The following is a 23,032-nucleotide window of genomic DNA, read 5'->3' as shown; positions in this document are numbered from 1 at the left end:
CCCTGCTGACACCCTGATTTTAAACTGCTGACTTTCAGAACCATAAGAGAATAAATTTGCATTGTTTTAAGCAACTAAATTTATAGTAATTTGTTACAGCAATAGAAATCGAATACAGTAGATATATGAGGATTTAATATGCTATTTTTTCTACTTTTGTGAAATTTTCTATAATAAAAAGTTTTTTAAAAAATAAAAAACCAGCATTAAGAAATAAATGTAGCCTAGTTGGTGTGGCTCAGTGGTTGAGCACTGACCTATGAACCAGGTCAGGGTTCGATTCCCGGTCAGGGCACATGCTTATGCTGTGGGCTCAATCCCCAGTGTGGAGCATGTAGGAGGCAGCCAATTGTTGACTCTCTCTCATCACTCATGTTTCTATCTCTCTCCCCTCTCTGAAATCAATAAAAAATATAATTAAAAAATCAATAAAAATATAATTTTAAAAATATAAATAAATAAATAAATGTAATAGGAGCTGAAACGAACTCGGGCAAGTCCTCCATTGCTTTTCTTTTCCCCCCATTAGGGAAGGGGTTCGTTTTATTTTTCAAAAGCCTCAGGAGTTATTCTATTATAAAGGGACATGGCTGAAGAGGTAGGAATTCCCCATTGTGAGTTCTCCTGATGGCTTCTGCAAGAATCATGGAGATGTTGATCACTTGTATTTTGGAGCAATGCTTCGTCTTATGCTCCTGAGGTATGGTATTGGTGACCACTACTGCTTCAAAGCATGCATTGTTAATGCGAGGAATGGCGGAGCCAGAAAAGATTCCGTGAGTCAAGACAGCATAAACTCTGGTGGCTCCAGCTGAAAGAAGTTTGTCAGCTGCATAGCAGATTGTGCCACAAGTGTCAGCCATGTCATCCACGAGACTGGCCACCCGGTCCTTCACGTCTCCTACCAGCACCATGCGGTCCACTTCCTTGGCCTTCTTCCGTTCTTTATGAATCAAGGCAAAGTCAACATTCAACCGGTCTGCAATGGAGATCACTCTCTTAGCTCCCCTACGTCGGTAAGACAATAGTGCAGTTCCTCCACTCAGATATATTCTCCCTTATCCACTTCAGGACAACTGGTTCTGCATACAAATTGTCCACAGGGATATCAAAAAAGCCCTGAATTTGAGAAGCATGAAGGTCCATGGTAATAATATGATCTGCACCTGCTACGGAGAGCATATTTGCAACAAGCTTGGCTGAGATCGGAGCTCAGCTCCAGGCACAGGCAGTCAGCAATTTTCTGGGACAAGTCCTGGTGGGAGATGCCGCTGAAGATTCTGATATTCGACATCTTGGCCAACTACCCTAGGCACTCTTTGCTCAGCAATCACTGCTGCTGCAAGTCCTGAACCAAAGTCAGCCCAGAGACTCAGTATAAAAGCTTCCGCTGCTACTCCACCATCTTATGTTCCCCCGGGGCCACCCATTGCTTTTTAAAAAAATATAATTTTTGCTGTTCTTCCACATTTTGTCTCCCAAATATATTTTTAATTGGCTTGTCAAATTTCTGTTTAAAAAAAAATCAAGTATTTTATCAGAATTTTATTGAATATAGATTAATTTTGGGAAAATCATATCAAAGATAACTGTAGCCCTACCCGGTTTGGCTCAGTGGATAGAGCATCGGCCTGTGGACTAAAAGGTCCTAGGTTCGATTCTGATCAAGGGCATGTACCTTGGTTGCAGGCACATCCCCAGTAGGTGTGCAGGAGGCAGCTGATCGATGTTTCTCTCTCATCGATGTTTCTTTTTTTTTCTTCCTTTTTTTTCTTTTAATTAAATCTTTATTGTTCAGATTATTACATTTGTTCCTCTTTTTTCCCCCCCATAACTCCCCTCCTCCCAGTTCCCGCCCCACCCTCCGCCCTCACTCCCCACCCACTGTCCTCATCCATAGGTGCACGATTTTTGTCCAGTCTCTTCCCACAACTCCCACACCCCTTTCCCCCCCAAGAATAGTCAGTCCATTCCCTTTCTATGTCCCTGATTCTATTATAATCAACAGTTCATTCTGTTCATCAGATTGTTTATTCACTTGATTCTTAGATTCAGAATTTGACTTCAGCACTGCGCCTCCTCTGAGTGTCCGTATGCGTTTCTCTTTCCTCCTAGTTGTAGGACCTCCACTCAGCCAGCGTTCCTGTGGTTCTGGGTGACATCCCTTCCGTTTTCTGGTTTCACTTTTGAAGTAGTTGTTCAAAGCAGCAAACTCCAGCGTTAACCTATGCCGCCATCTTGGTTCTCCCTCTCATTGATGTTTCTAACTCTCTATCCCTCTCCCTTCCTCTTTGTAAAAAATCAATAAAAATTATTTAAAAATTAAAATAAAATAAAATATTTTTTTAAAATATATTTTATTGATTTTTTACAGGGAGGAAGGGAGAGAGATAGAGAGTTAGAAACATCGATGAGAGAGAAACATCGATCAGCTGCCTCCTGTACATCCCCCACTGGGGAAGTGCCCGCAACCCAGGTACATGCCCTTGACCGGAATCGAACCCGGGACCTCTCAGTCCGCAGGCTGACGCTCTATCCACTGAGCCAAACCGGTTTCGGCAATAAAATATTTTTTTTTAAAAAAAGGTAAATGTAACAATATGTCCCTGCTAGTTGGAGCTGATTATTGTGTATGTCTAGTGGATAGATGTCCCTTCTAAGTTACAGGAGTTCAAGGAGGTCTGTGGTTCTCCAGGCAAGCCATCTATGACTAAGTGGGCAAGTTCTATTCAGAGAGAAGAGAAAAAAAAAAGACACTTGATCTCCCTTTCAAGACACAGTCTCAGGATAACTTTACTACCAACATGTAATTATTTTAAGCCCTGTTTGTACTGCTCTCAATTGGGTATTTGGGGCTGCCCTGGAATCAAAGAATTTCCTCTATCCCTTCACTCTCCCTCCATTGGAGACAATAATTTTCCTAGTTCCTTTTCTCATTTCTTTTTAAACTTCACAACATGTTGTTGAAGACATTGGCAAATTATGTAATATGTATAAGCTGGACTGTGGGAGTTTCACTCCTGACCTGTCCCATGGAAATCTTAGGATGGTTCTCTTTGGTTTCACACAGTTGCTAGTGGGGCCTTCACTTCCTTACCTTCCCTAGCCACCCATCTTGTCCAGGGCCCCACTTTCGGGAGACAGGAGCAAAGCTTAGAAGTATTTTGGACCATGGGAGAGGGGTGCAGGAGGCAGCCAATCGATGATTCTCTCTCATCATTGATGTTTTTCTCTCTCTCTCTAGATCTTCCTTGCTTTCTAAAATCAATTTTTTTAAAAAGAAATCATTGTTTTAAAAAAATAGAGTAGTTTTGTGAGATGACGTAGACTTAAGGTGACCATCTTATAGGTATATGAAGGCAGAAGCCTTTGGAATACCATCTTTCCACAAAGACCACTAACACACACCTCAGCACAGGTAATCTGTGGCATTCCCTGGCACAGCAAAGAAGGATCTTCCTAGAAATAGGATAGAAATTGATATAGGGATATAGGTTAGACCAGCTGTGGGCAAACTATGGCCCGCAGGCCGGATCCGGCCCGTTTGAAATGAATAAAACTAAAAAAAAAAAGAGACCGTACCCTTTTATGTAATGACTAGAGGCCCAGTGCACAAAATTCGTGCACGGATAGGGTCCCTAAGTGGCTGCAAGCTCCCGGCTGGAGTCTCCCTTCCCCCGGCTGCCTGCCACCACCGCCGGCTGGGGCCTCCAGCCGACCCCAACCCCTGGTTGAACTCATGGTCAAGGGGACAATTTGCATATTAGGCTTTTATTATATAGGATGTTTACTTTGAATTTATATTAGTTCACACAAACACTCCATCCATGCTTTTGTTCCGACCCTCCGGTCCAGTTTAAGAACCCATTGTGGCCCTCGAGTCAAAAAGTTTGCCCACCCCTGGGTTAGACTCAAGTTAGGGTTAGACTTAGGTTTGGCTCCCATGGGTCTTCCTGGTGCCAGGAAGCAGTGTAGTCTTTTGAGGCAGACTCTTTTTTTTTTCTTTCATGTTATGGATCTGGGAGGTGTCTAAAGCCCTCCTCCAACTCTTGAGGATGTTTTTGTCCTCCAGTTTCCAATCCAAAATCTTGTAAACCCTTGGTCCTTGGTGGTTTACATATTTATCCTATATAATAAAAGGGTAATATGCAAATTGACTGACCGCTGAACAACCAGTTGCTATGACACACACTGACCACCAGGGGGCAGACACTCAACATAGGAGCTTCCCCCTGGTGGTCAGTGCACTCCCACAGGGGAAGCACTGCTCAGCCAGAAGCTGGGCTCATGGCTAGTGAGCACAGTGGTGGTGGCAGGAGCCTCTCCCACCTCTGCGGTAGTGCTAAGGATGTCCGACTGCTGGCTTAGGCCCGCTCCTCGGAGGCATCCCTCGAGAGCTCCTGGACTGTGAGAGGGTGCAGGCTGGGCTGAGGAACCTCACCCCCCCCCCCCGAGTGCCCAAATTTCGTGCACTGGGCATCTAGTATATTAATAAATATATACTTATTTATTTATATTGACCAATGTCACCCCAATAAATTTAAGTTTTAAAAAAGTTTCCCCCAACATTTAATTATGAAAAATTTCAAACATATAGATAAACTGAAAAAAAAAACCAAGATGGCAGTGTAAGTAAATGCTGGTACTTGCTGCCTCCCAAAATTACAACTAAAATACAAAACCACCATCAGTCAGAACCACCTGAAAGCTGGCTGAATGGAAGTCCTACAACTAGAGAAGTAAAGAAGAAAGTATATTGAGACTGGTAGGAAGGGCAGAGGTGCGGAACAGACTGGTCCAACACCCACGTGTGGCATTTTTATAATAAGGAGGGATATCTCTAAGGCCTTCCATAAGAAGCAGGGTTTCCCAGACCCACACCAGACCCCCAGCCCAGGATTCCAGAGCTGGGAAGAGAAGTCCCTGTAACCTTGGGCTATAAAAACCAGCGGGGATTGTGACTGAGTGACACGGAGGCTGCTGTAGTCCCAGGTGTTACTCTTAAAGGGCCCATGCACAAATTTACATGGTCCTGCTTCCTCTGAGCTACAGCACTGGGTGGTAGCTTTGGGGGAATCTGGGGACACATGGGGAGGAACTGGACTGTCTGGCATCAGGACAGGAACTTGGGGGTTTGCTTTCTCCCAGACAGGGGTGTTTGCAGGGGTCATTGTTCCTGTGCTGACACCTCCCCCATTGCAGAGCTGACTGGAAGCCATATCTGAGTTTCCATCAGTGTGGGCTCACTGTTTTCTCCACCCTGGTGATTCCCTGAGACCCTGCCCCATCCAATTTGCAGCCCCACCCAAGCTGTTTGCAGCAGCTTTTCCTTATGAATGGTCTGTCCTGGCTCAGGCTTCAGATTATGCTAAAATCTCTCAAACAAGCATCATCTGGCATCAGTGTGCCCCAAACCTATCAATAAAAAGCCCAAGACCCAGGCACTAGCACCAGCCTACCATGCTTCACAGCTGGGCCAAAGGTTACTTCCTAGCCCAATACAAGTAGCAGCTATCTTCAGATCTCTCTGTAGCTCCTGCTGGGTGGCCCCAGGTAGTGTCTGACTTTGCACCTCCTAGATGACCCCAGAGCCAGGTCACCTGGTGGGCAGCTTCAGACCATAATAGATTACAACTCTACACATCCACAAGTGACACACTCAAGGGGCAGACTCAGTGAGCACCAAAGCCCCACTGAAGCAAGTCCTACTTCATATGGGTGTCTCTTGCACAACTGCTCTTCCACTGTAGTCACAGCTGGTCCTCACAGCTAATTGGCCTGTAGTCAATTCCTCCCAGTGATTCCAACAGCAATCAAAGTTCAACTACAAAACTGTGCACACAGCTCACCCATGTGCGCACCTACAGCGCCCAGCTCAGGTTACTGGGGAAGCTGAGCCACTGGGCCCTATAGGACACCTAATACACAAGGCCACTCTACCAATTCTAGGAAACATAACAGCTCTACCTAATACATAGAAACAAACATAGGGAAGCAGCTGAAATGAGGAGTCAAAGAAACAGACATGTCACAAATGAAAGAAATGGAATCAAGCAAACTACTGGATACAGAGTTTAAGACCATGGTTATAAGGATACTCAATGATCATAATGAGAGCTTCAGGGACTTAATGAGAGCTTCGAGGGATTTAATGAGAGCTTCAAGGGACTTAGCGAGACTTTCAAGGATCTTAGTGAGAATGTCAAAGACATGAAAAAGGGCCAGGGATTCAATAGTAGAGTAGAGGATTCCAAGAATCAATGATTTGGAATATAAGGAAGCAAAAAATGCCCAATTAGAATAGCAAAAAGAATAAAGAATCCAAAAATATGAAGATAGTGTAAGGAGCTGTGGGATAACTTCAAGTGTACCAACATTCGCATTATGGAGGTGCCAGAAGGAAAAGAGAGAGCAAGACATTGAAAACCTATTTGAAGAAATAATGACAGAAAACTTCCCTTATCTGGTGAAAGAAATAGACTTACAAGTCCAGGAAACACAGAGAGTCCTAAACAAGAGGAATCCAAAGAGGTCCACACAAAGACACATCCCTAGCTGGTTTGGCTCAGTGGATAGGGTGTCAGCCTAAAGACCAAAGCGTCCCAGGTTTGATTCCAGTCAAGGTCATGTACCTTGTCATGTACTGGGGCCTGGCAGGGGCCTGTGCAAGAGGCAACCAATCAATGTATCTCTCTCACATCAATGTTTCTTTCTCTCTGTCTCTCCCCTTCCCTTCCACTATCTCTAAAAATCAATGGAAAATATCCTCAGGTGAGGATTAACAACAACAGAAATAATAAATAAATAAATAAATAAATAAATAAATAAATAAATACCAAAGGTTAAAGACAAAGAGAGAATCTTAAAAGCAGCAAGAGGAATATAGTTAGTTATCTACAAGGGAGTGCCCATATGTCTGTCAGCTGATTTCTCAACAGAAACTTTGCAGGCCAGAAGGGAGTGGCAAGAAATATTCAAAGTGATGAATAGCAAGGACCTACAACCAAGATTACTCTATCCAGCAAAGCTATCATTTAGAATTGCGGGTCAGATAAAGAGCTTCACAGACAAGAAAAAGCTAAAGGAGTTTATCACCACCAAACCAGTATTACATGAAATGTTAAAGGGTATTCTTTAGGAAGAGAAGAGAAAGGAGAAGCAGAAGGTTAAGGAAAAGGAGAAGAAGAAGAAGAAAGAAGAAAGAAGAAGAAGAAGAAGAAGAAGAAGAAGAAGAAGAAGAAGAAGAAGAAGAAGAAATAAAAAATATGATCAATAAAATGGCAATAAATACATATCTATCAATAATTGAATCTAAAAATCAAAACAAACAAAAAATCGAATGAACAAAATAAATTGACTAAAATAGAATCAGAGGCATGGAAACATGGAACAGACTGATGAATCTCTGAGGGAAGGGGAGAGGGGGTGTGGGAAGAAATTAACCAAGGATCTTATATGAATATATATGCATTACCTATGAACACAGACAATAGGATGGTGAAGGCCTGGGGTGGGGCTGGACCCAGGTAGAGGTTGGGGAAAAGGGAGGACATCTGTAATACTCTCAACAATAAAGATTTAAAAAAATAAAACCATACAGACAAGCTGAAAGATTTACACAGAGAACATAAGTATATCCACCACCTAGATTCTGTTATAACATTTCACTATACTTGCTTTGTCAAACTTTATATGCAACCATCAATCCACCTCATTTTTTATACATTTCAAGTAAATTGTAAACATAACTTCACTTACCCCTAAATTCTTTAGCACTAATATCATTAATGAAATTTCAAATTTTGCTTACTATTTTTTCTTTTGAATGAGATGCAAAGATCTTAAGGGTTGAGTTTTGACAAGTGCATATACCTGAATCACCCAAATCCCTACCACAATATAGAACATTACATTACCCCAGAAAGGATTACTTTTAACTGTATTCCTTTTAGCACCTCCTGATTTTTGTACGATGTGCTTGTGTTTTCTATTTTTAAATTAAATATTCAAACACTGTAAATACTTAAACACTCTTATAATGATGGACCCTAGAATCTAAATTGGATGAGGAAAAAAGTGAAAACAAGAGGGGATGATAGATAACCAGGAAGTGGTGGTGGTCAATGGAATGGAGAACTCATTGTAGTCAGAATCATAGCAGTGGTGTTGCCAAAATTAAGTGAGTTAGGAGGATGGAGTGTCTTGTTAGACAGTGGGATGTTTGAAAATGAGTTTTCAAAAGGAGCCATAAGGTTCAGAGTGTGACCAAAGAACAATGGTAATTAGGATATTAGTCCTCCACCCTACCATATCATATCAAGTGCATGTTGTAGTTTTCCTTTGCAGTATTTGTCACAATTCCAAATAATTTATTTGTGTAACTATGCTTCATACCTCGCTTCCTTATAAAAACTATAAGCTCCCGGAGGACAGAGTTGTCTGTCTCGTTGATTTCTTGTGTTTCCAGTGCCTAGTAGATTTTGCGGGTTCAGTTCCAGACTACCACAACAAAGGGAGTAGGAATCTTTTTGCTGGTGGAGGGTCTTGCCTTCAATTTGTAAAAAATGCAACATTTGGGATAATAAAGACCATTATAAATTGATGAACAAAAATAGATACAGAGGCAGAGCAGCACTGAACAGACTGTCAAACTACAGTGGGGAGGTTTGCGGGGGTGGGGGTTTAAGAGATCAACCGAAGGACTTGTATGCATGCATATAAGCATAACCAATGGACACAAGACACTGGGAGGTAGGGGAGGCGGGGGGAAGGTCAAGGGGCCCCCCCCCCAAAAAAAAAAGAGGCATATGTAATACTCTTTGTAATACCTTAAGCAATAAAACAAAATTAAAAAATAAAAATAAATAAATAAAGAGTTTTTGTATATATTAGAGACATAAAAAAATGCAACATTTGGGAAGTGGAAGAAAGTGAAGAGCAATAAAACGAGGTATGCCTGTGGTAGGTACTCAAACAAGTATTAAATACTTAATTGGATTCTTTAAGTAGGGTCCTACATTCATTCATTCACTCCTTATATCACAGCTTGTCACCTACCTTTTTTTTTTTTTTTAAGAGTGCATAAAGCTGATTATAATTTAATATTGAGTCTTACATTTTACATTAAGCATTAGAGTTGAACCAGGGTTAAAGATAACCTAGTTTCCCTGGAAAAGGGAACCATAATTATATAAAGTTTACTTTGGATGAGGTCTTTTCTCTAACCCAGTTGAGTGACCCTGGCCAGATCACTTCTCTGAGCCTCATTTTTTCTTATCTGTAGAACAAAGAAGACCTCTAAGAGTCATCCCTATGTTAACATTCTTCCAGGACATTAGGGCATAGTAGCTCTGTTCCACTACTTACTCACTATTTAATAGTGCCTAGATTGCTCTCTATTAAGTCATTTGTAAAACGGAGACCCCCAAGGTGGCATGATTTTTGTGTTGAGTTCATGAATATTACAAAACCTTTCTAAATTACCCTGCTGCTTCTCTTCACCATGCAGCAGTCACAGTAATATGTTAAAATGGGAGTCTGACCATGGCAGTCCTTTGTTCAAAAGCCTGCCATGATGCCCCACCTCCCCCAGAATAAAAACCAGACTTTAGCCCTAGCTGGTTTGGCTCAGTGAATAGAGCATCAGCTCTTGGACTGAAGGATCCCGGGTTCAATTCTGGTCAAGGGCACGTACCTGGGTTGCAGGCTCACTCCCTGGCGTGCTGGAGGCAGCCAATCCATGTTTGTCTTTCCCCCTCCCTTCCACTCTCTCTACAAATTAAAAATCAATGGGAAAATATCCTCGGGTGAGGATTACCAACAACAACAAAAAGTCGTTACAGTCAACAAAGTCCTATACAATCTTACGCTCTCCTTACTTTTTCTGCTCTGAACACACCACCCTTCTCACTGTTCCTTGGGCCTTCGGGGCACCCTGCCACCTGAGTCCCGGCTGGACTGCTCTTCTCCCACCTACACTTGGCCTTCTGCCTTACTTTCTTCGAGTCTTTGCTCAAATGCCATCTGCTCAGTGAGCCCCACCCGGCTCACTCTATTTAAAATTCCAAACTTCATCCCCCTCCCCTGGTTTATTTCCTTCTAACACTGTAAATCCTGTTTGTAAACATGCATAACACAATATTGCATTGTATTATGTAGGTTCTACATATAAATTACGTTCTCTTCCCTTGGCCAGTGGCTTGTGGTCTGAAGGGGTAAGGCTTGGGGGGCTCACGGTTCAGAAGCTGCTAATATAATGTGCCTTCAGGAAATCCAAGGTTAATACTATGAACCTTGATTGATCCATCGTTTATAGATTTCAGTGCCGGGCACTCTTGAATAGAATAGTTAGTACGTTGGTGCATTCACCCACTCATATATTCATTCCACAAATATCTACTGGGCGGCTTCTACGTGCTAGTTCATGTTGAAAACAGCTGTTAAAAGCATTTCATTCGGGATCAGGTACCTCGGGATGTGGGGCGCGGGATGAGGGAAGATGTGCGGTCCCGCCAGCAGAGGGCGCGCTCCCGCCCCTTCGCCGCCGCCGGGCCCACCTAGGCTGCCAGGCTCCCACGCTCGCTCCCGAGCGCGCCCCCGCCCCGCCCGCCGCGTCACGTGATGCGGCCGAGGAGCCCGAGCTGCCGGGCCTAAGCCCAGCTAAGTTCGGAGCCGGTGGCCGCCGCGGGTGCAGCCACAAAGGCTAACCCGAAGGCGTGGGGAAGCTCGTGGAGCCGATGCTTCCTCTTCCAGTCCAGGTCGGCTCCCGTTACCTTCTCCCTGTTCGCCGGAGCGGCCTCCCTGAGCGTGTGCATGAGCTCTTCCGTGTGGGGCAGCTGCGGTGACCATGTAGGGGAGACAGTGAGAGCGCTCCAGGGACTTGGGACGAGGTCCGCGCGTCGGCAGGCCGCCCGCTCCCGCCGCACCCGGTGCGGCCCGCTGGGCCCGTCGGCCCCGTGGGCACCGCGGCCTCCGGCTGCGGCCTGGTCCCGAGCGCCACGAAGTCGCGCGCCGTCTCGCGAGACTCGAAGTTGAAGGAACATGGCGACGTCTAATCTGTTAAAGGTAAGACCCTCCGTCCCGCTTGGCTTCCACTCGGTGACCGCTGGGTCCAGCTTTTTGGGAGAGGCTCGGTTCAGGTTCCGGAGGGGAAGTGTGGGCGGTGTCTCACGGGAGGGAAGCCCGGGAGGCTGCGGCCGGGGCCCGGACCGGGACGCGGGTCTCCGGCCTTGGGGTCGAGAGGCTCCGGGTGTCCCTCCGGCGCGTTGACCGGTGTGCGGGAGGCCGGGCTGCGGGCTGACGGGGTGATGCTGGCGGGGGGACCCGCTGTGGCCTCGGGCGGGAGATGAAAGGAAGTGCATGTGCCCCGACCGGCCAGGCAGTTGCTACTCTTGGGGTCTCCGTTCCTTCTGAAACGAGGGTGTAAGGTGCATGCGAGGAAAATCCGAGGAAACGCTGCCCGACGTGGGTCTCCGTTTCTGTCCTCGTCCTCCGCCCGGATTCCGCGTCGGACGGCGGTGCTTCCACCCTACCCCACCCCCGGCGGCACGCTGTCCTCGCCCGCGATCGGCCCCCGGTTCTTCCGCGCCCGGGCTACCCCTTTTCCTTCGGAAACTGCACCCCAACCCATTGCAGATGGGGACCGAGGCACTGCTGCCTCGTTGTAGGGCTTAGCCTGGAAGCGTTACCTTTGTCAAAGAAAACGGCTTAAAAGTTAAGTTTTCTGTACCTGGGAGAGCCAAGGCGAGCTAGGCCCCGAGGGGCAGGTTCTCTGTCGCCGGTGACCGCGTTGGGAGGAGGAGGAGGAAGAAGACGACGGGGCCCCTCGAGTCTGTCTGTCCTGTGCGTGTGTTCCCAGGAGGAGCCTTGTGCCTGGAAAGTCTCCCAGCGGTTCTCAACCTGTGGGTCGCGACCCCTTTGGGTGGGGGGGGGGGGTGTCGAACGACCCTTTCACAGAGGTCGCCTGTAAGACCATCGGAAAACACACATATCATTACATACCGTTTCTGTGATTCATCACTATGCTTTAATGATGTTCAATGTGTAACAATGAAATTGGGGTTCACCACAACTAGAGGAACCGTATTAAAGGGTGGGGGCATTAGGAAGGTTGAGAACCACCGACACCGAAATAAATGGGGGTGCGATGAGCTCGGGGAGCCTCGGTGCAAAGGGTGGGCTCCTCGCCCAGGTCATCGTCGGACGGTGTAGATGGATATAGGAAACAGCTGGGTGGAAAATGGGTTAGCGTATCCTGACACCCCTCGCAGGCCTTACTGACTGCCCGGTAGGTGGGACTGACTCTGAAGGTGGACCTATTTCTACTAACCTAAGAGGCAATGTGTGTTCTTTTCAATGAAAGGGAGGAGGGGTCTAGAGCCGGACAGTGTGGGCTGCTTCGGAAGCTGTTTGACCTTAGGGAAGTTTCCTGCCCTCTCTGCCCGGTTATTCATCCGTAGAATGGGACTATTAATAGCACCTGTTAAATACCGTGAAGGTTGAGTTGAATGAGTGTAAAATGCTTAAAACAGTGACTGGCAATTGAGTATGCAATACACAGAAATCACTAGAATTGCTACTCTTGGCTGTTTCTCTAAGAAAAACAATTCATGGGCATTGAGTAACCCGTCCTATTCAGCTCTTAGAACAGTATAGCAAAGTCCTAATATATTAGTTCAGAAAGAACACTTGTTTGCCTTCTAAAGACGACTGTTAGTGCACCCACATGCAATATACTAAGAAGTGCTATCTCGTCATTAATTGAAACGTCTCCAAGAAACGATTGGGTTCCTGATTCTTTGTGAATTCCTGACTTGATTGTTGCACATATACAACAAGGTCTTTTCCCCCAAAACCTCTCTCGGAAAAGAGCGAGTTGCTGTATTTGCCCCCATTCAAAGCCTTGCCAAGGACTGACTGGAGGAGATATACTAAATCTGAAGCTGGTTCAGTCAACACGAGTAAGTCCTTACCTTGTGGAGATGATGAGTCTACACCTACAGCATACACCTGCCCAGTGAAGGAACTGTCTGAAGGTACAGAACACGAGTACTTCGTGTTTAGGTTAAAAAGATAACAAGGATTCAAAAGTTCTGTGACTCCAACAACTTTTATAAATAAGAGGAAAGAAACAGTGTTTTGGAACACTGCTAATGACTCGCTCTAGTGAACATGAACACAGATGCCAAAGATTCACTGGGATCTTTTCAATAAAATTGTTTTATGAAATGTTGAACGGAGGGAAAAATAATTTCTAAATATTATTTTTAGTAGTGTGTGGTTTTAAATACGTTCCACTAACATAATATAAAGGACACTATAAAGAGACATTTAATTCTTTTATCTGTATCACCAAAAGTATACTTTTTTTTTTCTTCAAAAGTTTACGTATTTAAAGGGAAGCCCGGGAGGCTGGAGCCAAGGACCGGGACCAGGGTCCATAACATAATTCATAGGATCATTTAAATTCCAGGCTGGTGGTACCTTGAATAAAGATAGGGCTGGCTAGGGTATGGCCAGATTCACCTCATTTCCTTTTTCTGACACAATTAATAGACTGGTTCATTAGAAAAATGTTTACACATTGTGCAGTTAGATTTCACCAGAGAGAGAGAGAGAGAGAGCACGCGCGAGCAAGCGTTTTATTGATTTTAGAGAGCGGAAGGGGGAAAGAGAGGGAGAAACATCGATCGGTTGCCTGCCATTCACAAAACCTGGGTATGTGCCTGACCGGGAATCCAATCGGACAACTTGTGGTGTGTGGGATGACGCTCCAACTGAGCCATCCAGCCAGAGCTTCACTAGAGCACATTTGACAGAATTAGCATGTCCTGTGGTCGAAATGGAGATATGTGAGCTGGATAAGAATTCGGTTAGAATTTGATTCATTATCAGTTAAATAACTGTACTTACAGACTGGTGACCACTAAGCTGTCATCAACCCTGAAGGGAGGCCTTTAGTGTCCGACTTGAGGAAAATGTCCTCTTTCTGTTTATCAGTAACTTGGATTAAGTTTATTGAATTTGTGGATGACAGACTTCAGAAGGATAGTTAATATGTTATGACTGATTCAAAACTTTGATATGAAACTTGAAATAAAAATCACCTACTTATTTTAAATATTGGATTTTGATTGTAATAACAATTGTATTCTTTATTTAAAGAAAGTGGACTATTGCCCTGGCCAATGTGGCTTGGTTGGTTGGAGTGTCTCCCATACACCAAAAAGGTGACAGGTTCGTTTCCCCGTCAGGGCACATAACGAGATGGCCGGTTTGATCTGGGTTTGGGGGAACATGCAGGAGGTAACCCATCTATGTTTTTCTCACATCACTGTTTCTCTTTCTCTCCTTCCCTCCTCTTCCTCTCTCTAAAATCAATTAAAAAAATTTTTTTTTAATTTAAAAGAAGTAGGTTGTTGCTGGATTTTGGAAATCTTTTGGATAATACAAGATTTGCGTTGTACATTTTGACATTCGATTATCAGTTGCTTGGGGAGTTTATAACTTTAATATTACTACTTGAAAATTTTGTTTTAACGTTTAATGCTGCTTGTTCCTTTATTTTTGCAGTTACCATCTAGGTCCTTGGTGCCTATTTTCTTCATTTCCAATTGAGTATCCTTTCCCGAATAGCAATTGTTTCAATCTTATTTTGCTGAGCATCACCCCATTTAATTCTTTTTTTTTTTTAATATTTTTTATTGATTAAGATATTACATATGTGTACCCTCTACCCCCCCCCCTCCCCGCTCACCCCCTCACCCCCCCGTTGTCCGTGTCCATTGGTTAGGCCTATATGCTTGCATATAAGTCTTTTGGTTGATCTTTCCCCCTTGCCCCCACCCTCCCCTACCTTCCCTCCAAGGCCCGACAGTCCAATCAATGCCTCTCCGTCTCTGGGTCAGTCCTTGTTCATCAGTTTATGTTGTTCATTATATTCCACAAATAAGTGAGATCTTGTGGTATTTATCCGCTCTCCAGTTCCATCCATGCTGTGGCAAATGGTAAGAGTTCCTTTTTCTTCTTCCTCTTCTTAAAGAATACCTTTCAGCATTTCATATAATGCTGGTTTGGTGGTGATGAACTCCTTTAGCTTTTTCTTATCCGTGAAGCTCTTTATCTGACCTTCCATTCTGAATGATAGCTTTGCTGGATAAAGTAATCTTGGTTGCAGGTTCTTGCTATTCATCTCTTTGAATATTTCTTGCCACTCTCTTCTGGCCTGCATGGTTTCTGTTGAGAAATCAGCTGACAGTCGGATGGGTACTCCCTTGTAGGTAACTGACTGTCTTTCTCTTGCTGCTTTTAAGATTCTCTCTTTATCTTTTGCTCTTGGCATTTTAATTATGATGTGTCTTGGTGTGGTCCTCTTTGGATTCCTTTTGTTTGGGGTTCTCTGCGCTTCCTGGACTTGTAAGTCCATTTCTTTCACCAGGTGGGGGAAGTTTTCTGTCATTATTTCTTCAAAAAGGTTTTCAATATCTTGCCCTCTCTCTCCTTCTGGTACCCCTATAATTCTGATGTTGGTACGCTTGAAGTTGTCCCAGAGGTTCCTTACACTATCTTCATATTTTTTGTATCTCTTTTCTTTCTTCTTTTTTGGTTGGGTATTTTTTGTTTCTTTGCATTTCAAATCTTTGACTTGATTCTTGGGATCCTCTTGTCTGCTGTTGGATCTCTGTAATGTATTCTTTATTTCAGTCAGTGTATGCATAATTTCTAATTGGTCCTTTTTCATGACCTCCATGGTCTCACCATACTCCTTGAGGGATTCATTAAATTTATCGGCGGTTTCCATAAAATTCTTGACAAACCTTATAAACGTGGCCTTGAACTCTATATCCAGTCGTCTGGCCTCCTCCGTTTCTGCCAATTGTGACCTGTTTCTTTGTCTCCGCATTTTGGCTGCTTCCCTGTGTTGATAGAGTGGCCTGCGCGCCAGGTGTCCTGTAGGGCCCAGTGGCTCAGCCTCCCCAGTTACCTGGGGTGGACACTCTTGGTGCACTCTTGGTGCCTCGGTTGTTGTAGGATCACTGGGAGGAATTGACCTCCAGGCCAATTGGCTGTGGGAAGCAGCTGTGTCTGAAGTGGGAGAATGGACCCCCTCTGACCACTGGGTACAGTGGCTCCTGGATCTAAGGAGGTGCTAATTCAGCCCCTGCCTGAGGCCACCCAGCAGGAACTACGAAGAGGCTCAGCTGTGAAGCAATGCAAGCCGCTGCGAGGCCTTGGGCCTTCTCTTGGAAGTTCCGGGTCTGTCTGGCCCGGCTGCAGTTAGGTAATTATCAGGTTGCAAAGTTCTGGGGCATTCACATGCAAAAGCCTCTGCCGCAGCCCGGGTGGGGCGTGGTCTCAGGGAGTCAAAGGGCGTAGAAAGAAGCAATGGCTGATTCTCCGCGCCTGGAGTCGCGCGTCTCAGTGTCCCGGTAACGGCTGCAAGCACCTCTGAGGGAAAGCGGCCCTCAAGTTCGCCCGCTGCCGCCTGAGAGAGCCGCCTCTCCCCGTATGTGTCCTAAGTCCCCAGAGACTTCCCAGAACCGGAGATCAGAGCAGTCGGGAGCTTGTGATTCAAAAAGACAGCCACGTCCTCAGGTGCCACCCCCTTTCCGCACGCCCGAGCCGCCACCGTACCTCTGCACTCAGCCTCCGCAGCTCCTCTGGCTCTCAGCGTGCTTTTCTTTTCTTCTAGTTGTAGAAATTACACTCAGCCAGCCTTCCTGTTGTTTTGGACGATGTTTGCTCCGTCCTTTGGGCTAATTTTCAATTGTTGTGGGAGGCGACTATTTCCCGGTGTTTATCTATGCCGCCATCTTAGTTTCTCCCCACCCCATTTAATTCTTGGCACATTACTTTATCAAGCTATTTGGAGTGCCGTTAACTTCCTTGGTCAATACCACAAAATTTCCTGGTTTTCCCTATGTTCTCTTTTCCAAGGCACCTTCTGTTTTGCCCTCTTCCGCTTGTTCTGCCTTCATTTCACCCCTACGGCCTGGCAGCATGTCTCCTATATTGTGTTTCAATCTCCTTTATTCTTTGGAAATAAAAAAAGTTCATGTAACTACTCATATAAGCTTACCCTGTGCTCTTTTTGCCCTCAAACTTGTGTTCTTTTTTCTCTTTCCATTCACTGTCACAGTTCTTAGAAAAGCAGCCCCCACTTGCTGCTTTGTAATTCTTCCCCTTTTCCCTTAACTTGCTGTGACTTGGCTCTCTTCCTACCCTCACACAGTTATACTGAAGCTATTAGTCTTAAGGGGTCCAGCAGCCTCCTCACTGCCAAGTAAGATCCTTCTCAGACATTCGTCCTCTTTCCGGATATTGTTGATTACTACATCTGCTTCCCTTTTGGTTTCTATGACATTCTCTTCTTGATCTCCTATGTTTCAAATCACTTTGTGTTTTTCACTGACTTCCCTCTTCTTCTCTCCTCCCCAATGTAATTATTTCTCAATATTTAATCTTTAGCCCTTTTCTATTATTGTACTTTCTTTTTTTGGGGGGGGGAGGGGGCAGTCATAACTCCCATGATTTCACGATTTTTATCTCTTAACTCTGTTGTGAGCTCTAGTCCAAAACTAACCAGTACTAACCATTTAACTTTCCTGCTCGGATACCTTTGGTGGTTCAAACTCTTAGATACCCTTCCAACTGGGTCTTCTCCATAATAACACATTCATATTCACATTTCTCCCTCTTTCTCTCTCTCTCTCTGTCTACCTGGCTGGTTATTTTTGGTTCACTAGCATACTAGAGCCTTTAAGACTCTTATGTTTGATGTTTCTTTTATCAAGAATCCCCCCTCCCCTCAGTGTTTGCCTATTAAAAAATCTTATTTATTCATTAAGACTTAGCCAAACTACCTCCTTTCTTTTAGTGCTTTCATTTGCAATTAATTGTTGCCTACTTTGCACAACCGTAGCCCTGCATCAGTCTCTTCTAGCACTTACATTATGCCTTGAGTATTAGTTACAGGATCTGTTTACATATCTCTCTTTCTGGATTGTAAGCCCCTTTAGTGCCAGGACTTCATTAATTTGTGTGGATGCCTTAACCATCTTCTGCAAAGGAGTGATTCAGAGTTGTGTAGAATTTACTCATTATTAAAATAATTTTTTAAAATATGTTTTTTATTGTCTTTAGAGAGAGAGGAAGGGAGAAGGAGAGAAAGAGAGAGAAACATCGATGTGAGAGAAACACCAATTGGCTGCCTCCTGCACGTGCCCCACCAGGGATTGAGCCTGCAACCAGGGCCTGTGCCCTGACCGGGAATCAAACTGCCACCTTTTGGTGCGTGGAATGACGCTCAGCCAACTGAGCCACACTAGCCAGGGCTAAAATAATTTTATCAGATATGTGTGCAAGGTATCATGAAGGATAACAAGGATGTGTAAACAATGCCCAGCCTATTTGGGAATTTACCATATACTAAAAAAGATTAAAAAATAATGATTTGCTCTAAGGCAGAAACTTCAAGAGTGTTACTGTGCGCTGTAAGATCCCTCACAGACTGAGATCCTTTCTGGTGGATGATCAAGGAAAGTTTTATGGTGAAAACATTGGAGCTGGATTTTGAAGAATGGGTAGACTGTTTGTAGGTGGTGATTAGCAGAAAATTTGCCAGGAATGGAGACTAGATCAGTATGGCTACCTTGTAGCTGGACTGTATGCTGCGTTGCATTCTCTATGAATGGTCCTCCTGAAATCTTTGCAGTACAGTAACCCAGAATATGGGAAACAGTGAGAGATAGGAATGCAAAGGAAAGTGAGGGTTAGATTGTGAAAGGTCTTTAATGCTGGACTAGGGAGTTGAAATAAAGTTCCATAGAGAATGAATAATGAAAATACGTGATCAGATACATTGTTAGGCCCTCAATCTCTTCTTGGCTGTCACATGTAAATCCTGTTACTCATCAGTACTTCTCTTATGCGTGTATTCAGAATCTGATTTGTGGGGTGGCCATGATTGAAGGGCATTGGTGCTAATGAAACCATGTTCATTGAAACCAAACAGGAGTCTTTAAGTCTGTGGAAAATAAAGTCATTTCAACAAGCATTTTCTAATTCCAACTAGACAATGGCTATCTAGGTAGACAAATACTTACCCTTAATGTAACTTACATTTTTGTGGGGAAGAGAGGCAATAAACATATAAGCAAATAGTGTATATTAAAAGGTTAGGTTGTGATAAATGTTCTGAAGAAAAATAATCAGGGTAAAGGATAGAGAGTGATAGGTATTATTTTTGATAGGATGATCAGGGAAGGCCTGTAAGGAGATAAGTGAGGCGAGATCTGAATGAAGCAAGGGAACAGCCAAGTGCATATTTGGGAGAGGAGTTTCAGGTGGAAGGAACAGAACAGCCAATGCGAAGGCATTGAGTCAGGAACATGCTTGGCCAGGAATATGGACGTGATACCAAGATTTGAATGTTGTCAATGAGTGTAGTTAAGATACACAACTGGAACTTTCTTTTTAATGTCTATTTTAACATAGATAAGAGCCTCCTTTATTTAGAACCTTACTTGTCGGGTTTCATTGGGTTAATGGAAATTACCCTCTTGAATGGGCATCTAAGAGTGATGTGATCCTTGGGCTGCCTTCTCACTCCAGTGTCTTGTCCTGGAGACATGGTTACATTTGACACTCACAGCCTAGGGAGAAAACAAACTCAGGTGTATGTTGATTATTGGTAGAGTGGGAATAATGGATCAAATCACATACTGTAAAACTGTGTGATAAATGTGTGAAAATTTTTCATGGTATGAGAAAATAAGTGAGTGAATAGTTACCATAATCTAGAAATGATGTATGTTCATTAAAGCTACTAACAGGAAGTCACAGTTCCAGATAAACTTTGAGAGATCAGTCATTTCATGAATTAGAAGAGCATTTTAGACTCATGAAGGCATCAAGAGGACACTAGGCTTCTATCTGGTGGACAGAGAAGGATAGGAAAGACAAAGACATGTTTCTTCTTAGGTGTTTTGCTAGGAGACTGGTGAACTCAGCTGTGTCACAGAAAGCCATCTGCCTCTTGCCTCAGTATAGTAGGTAAAGCAAACTGGTGCCTGATAGGCTTTGTAAACAAACCAAGTTACAGCTCAGGTTAAAACATTGGTCATAATACATGGAGTACATACAAGTAATATTGAGGATATTTGATCTGTATAACGGGGGTTTATTCATTCCACTAATACCTGAGCATCTACTCTGTGCTCAATACTATGTGACAGACAAGTTAAAGAAGTAAGTAACACATTGGGTAGGTTTTGTAGCAATGAGGGCTGTGTTGAAAACAATATAATCAAGAGTGTTCAGAAGATGGGGCACTATTTTACTTATTTACAGCAGAAAATAATTTTATTTTTTACCCTTAATATCACTTTCAACTATGTTGCGTTGAATTTTCCTTCCTTGCTTAGAACACATTTTAGTCAGATCCCATAGCTTTCTGGTCTTCTTAAAAAGTACTCTTTAGTCTGAATCAAAATGTCAGTCTCATAGCAAAATCAAAGCAACACTTCTACCAGCTCATGACCTTGGCTCTGGATATGCAGAAAAGACAGTGAGAGAGCATTTTTCTTGGATTGGTTTGGGAAGCCCTCTCTGAAGTGACATTGATCCTGAGCCCTGAATGATCTGCATGTTAGGCAGAGGTCTTGAGGTGCAGTGGTGAGCTTGGCATATTTTAGGAAAACCATTTCTTAAATGCATTTTTATTGATTTCAGGGAGGAAGGGAGAGGAAGAGCGAGATAGAAACATTGGTGATGAGAGAGAATCATTGATTGGCTGCCTCCTGCAAGCCCCACACTGGGGATCAAGCCCGCAACCCAGGCATATGCCCTGACTGGGAATTGAACTGTGACCTCCTGATTCATAGGTTGACGCTCAACCACTGAGCCACGATGCCTGGGCTGAGGAACACCTTTAAAAGGGTTGTGTGGCTGGAACATAGAATTGCCAGTATTCAAATGTATACTGTAGTTTGTGGTTCTTTTGGTTAATGGGGATTGCAAATGTGGTTTTAAAATCACATAACTGGGAGCACTAGTGGCTCATAGACAATATGGGAACCCACACATTCAAATAGCGAACCTCATAATTTGTTTGAGAGACTTAAAATATACAAATTGGATTCCTTTTGTAAGTTATTAGAATGCCATCATTGGATATAATCTGTAGTCAATAGATTAGAAACTTCAAAGAGAGAACAAATACAGATCTTAAAACAACTAAACTCCTTGTATTGTAGTCAAAATGTTATGGGCATGAAAAAATACAAAGGACAGAAAATAATTGCTATAGATATTATTATTTCTTGTCTTGCCTTCAACTTGTCCTTTCACCGTAACTCTCCTTGCACTTTTGTCATGAAGAAGATGTAGCATGATGATGTACAGCAATAGTAACTACTGTTTTTTATCCTCACCCAAGGATATGTGTATGTTTTTATTTGTTTGAGATAGAGAGATATTGACAGGTTGCTTCCCATACGGGCCCCAACCTGATCGAACCTGAAACCTAGGTATGTGCCCTGACTTGGAATTGAACCCATGACCTTTTGATGTATGGGACAGTGCTCCAACCATCTGAGCCATCGACCAGGAAAATAACTTCATTCTTTATTTCCTCTTAAAAGCAACAGTTGACATCATTGTAAAATATTGTAGTAATATTGCTCCTACTAATTGATGGGGTATGTTTTGTTCTGTATATTATCTAGGAATTTCTGGACATTTTCAGGCAAACCAATAGGTCAATATTTGTTTCAAAGTAAGTGAGTCATTAAAAAATGATAATCTTACTTTTAAAACATTTTAGCCCAGCAGTCGTAGCTCAGTGATTGAGTGTCGACCTATGACCCAGGAGGTTATGGTTCTATTCCCGGTCAGGGAGCACATGCACGGGTTGTGGGCTCGATCCCCAGTGGGGGACGTGCAGGAGGCAGCTGATCAATGATTCTCTCTCATCATTGATATTTCCATCTCTCTCCCCGCTTCCTCCCTCTCTGAAATCTATAATAATATTTAAAAAAAATTTTTACAAACCAGTGTTTTTGTTAATTTGTATGTATTTATTTAAGCATTCCTATTTTTTAACATGGTATCAAATTCTCCACATAAGCAATTGTATATCTACTTCTTGGGACTGAATAAAGTAGAATTGTAAATTAACTCGTTATTTGAAAAAGCATTCTTGAATTTTGATGGGAGGTGTGCAGATTTTTTTAAGTAGTGCTCTATTCTAGAAAGATCCATATTGCATCTTTCATTACTGGCCTATAACACCTCCCCACACTCCAAGCACATTATAAAAAGTTAAACTTTTTCTGTAACTTATTCCTAATGCATGTCTTGTTTGTTTGTTGTTTGCTTTTAAACAACAGTGGCTACAACTAAGAGATTGTGAGACTTTACTGTCTATCTGTTTTATTTATTTTTTTCTTATTTATTGATTTTTAGAGAGAGAGAGGAAGGGAGAGAAAGAGAAGGAAACATCAGTTTGCTGTTCCTTGTATGTGCCCTGACCAGGGATGGAACCCACAACCTTGGTGTATTGGGAGGTCGCTCTAACCAACTGAACTACCCTGCCAGGGCTTTTGGTTTTGTTTTGTTTTTAAATTTTTTTAATCTATTGATTTGAGAGAGAGGAGAGAGAGAGAGAAAGGGAAGGAGGGAGAGAGAGAGAAGGAATATCAACTTGTTATTCCACTTATTAATGCATTCATTGGTTGCTTCTTGTGTATGCCTTAGCTGGGATCGAACCTGCAAACCCTTCGGTGCAGAGGCCGACATTCTAACCATTGAGAAACACTGACCAGGGCCAGTTGTTTTGTTGCTTTTTAAATAACCATGGCTTCAGAGAAGTGATTGTGGGACTTTACTGTCAATCTGTCTTTTTCTTGTCTTTTCTTATTTATTGACTTGAGGCCCGGTGCACGAAATTTGTGCACTCGGCGGGTAGGGGGAGTCACTCAGCCCAGCCTGCACCCTTTACCAGTCTGGGAGCTTTCGAGGGATGTCCAACTGA

General features: G+C 43.5%; 1 protein-coding gene and 1 pseudogene across 2 annotated transcripts in view; one reads left to right on the top strand and one right to left on the bottom strand.

Moving 5' to 3' along the window:
* Window positions 1-574: 574 nt before the first annotated feature.
* Window positions 575-914, bottom strand: LOC308525608 (ribose-phosphate pyrophosphokinase 1-like; annotated as a pseudogene). The gene has a single exon. The product of its transcript is annotated as a ribose-phosphate pyrophosphokinase 1-like (transcript).
* A 9,696-nt stretch (window positions 915-10,610) lies between these two features.
* The window catches only part of CUL5 (cullin 5), a 102,454-nt gene continuing 90,032 nt past the window's right edge, over window positions 10,611-23,032 (top strand). The window contains exon 1 of the mRNA XM_081098786.1: window positions 10,611-11,064. Coding sequence (XP_080954912.1) covers window positions 11,041-11,064 — 24 coding nt within the window. The 5' untranslated portion in view covers window positions 10,611-11,040. The remainder of the gene's footprint in view (window positions 11,065-23,032) is intronic.

This window comes from Myotis nattereri (assembly GCF_964212035.1).
Source record: "Myotis nattereri genome assembly, chromosome: 9".
In the NCBI taxonomy this organism is placed as follows: Eukaryota; Metazoa; Chordata; class Mammalia; order Chiroptera; family Vespertilionidae; genus Myotis; species Myotis nattereri.
This window is presented reverse-complemented; position numbering and strand designations above follow the sequence as displayed.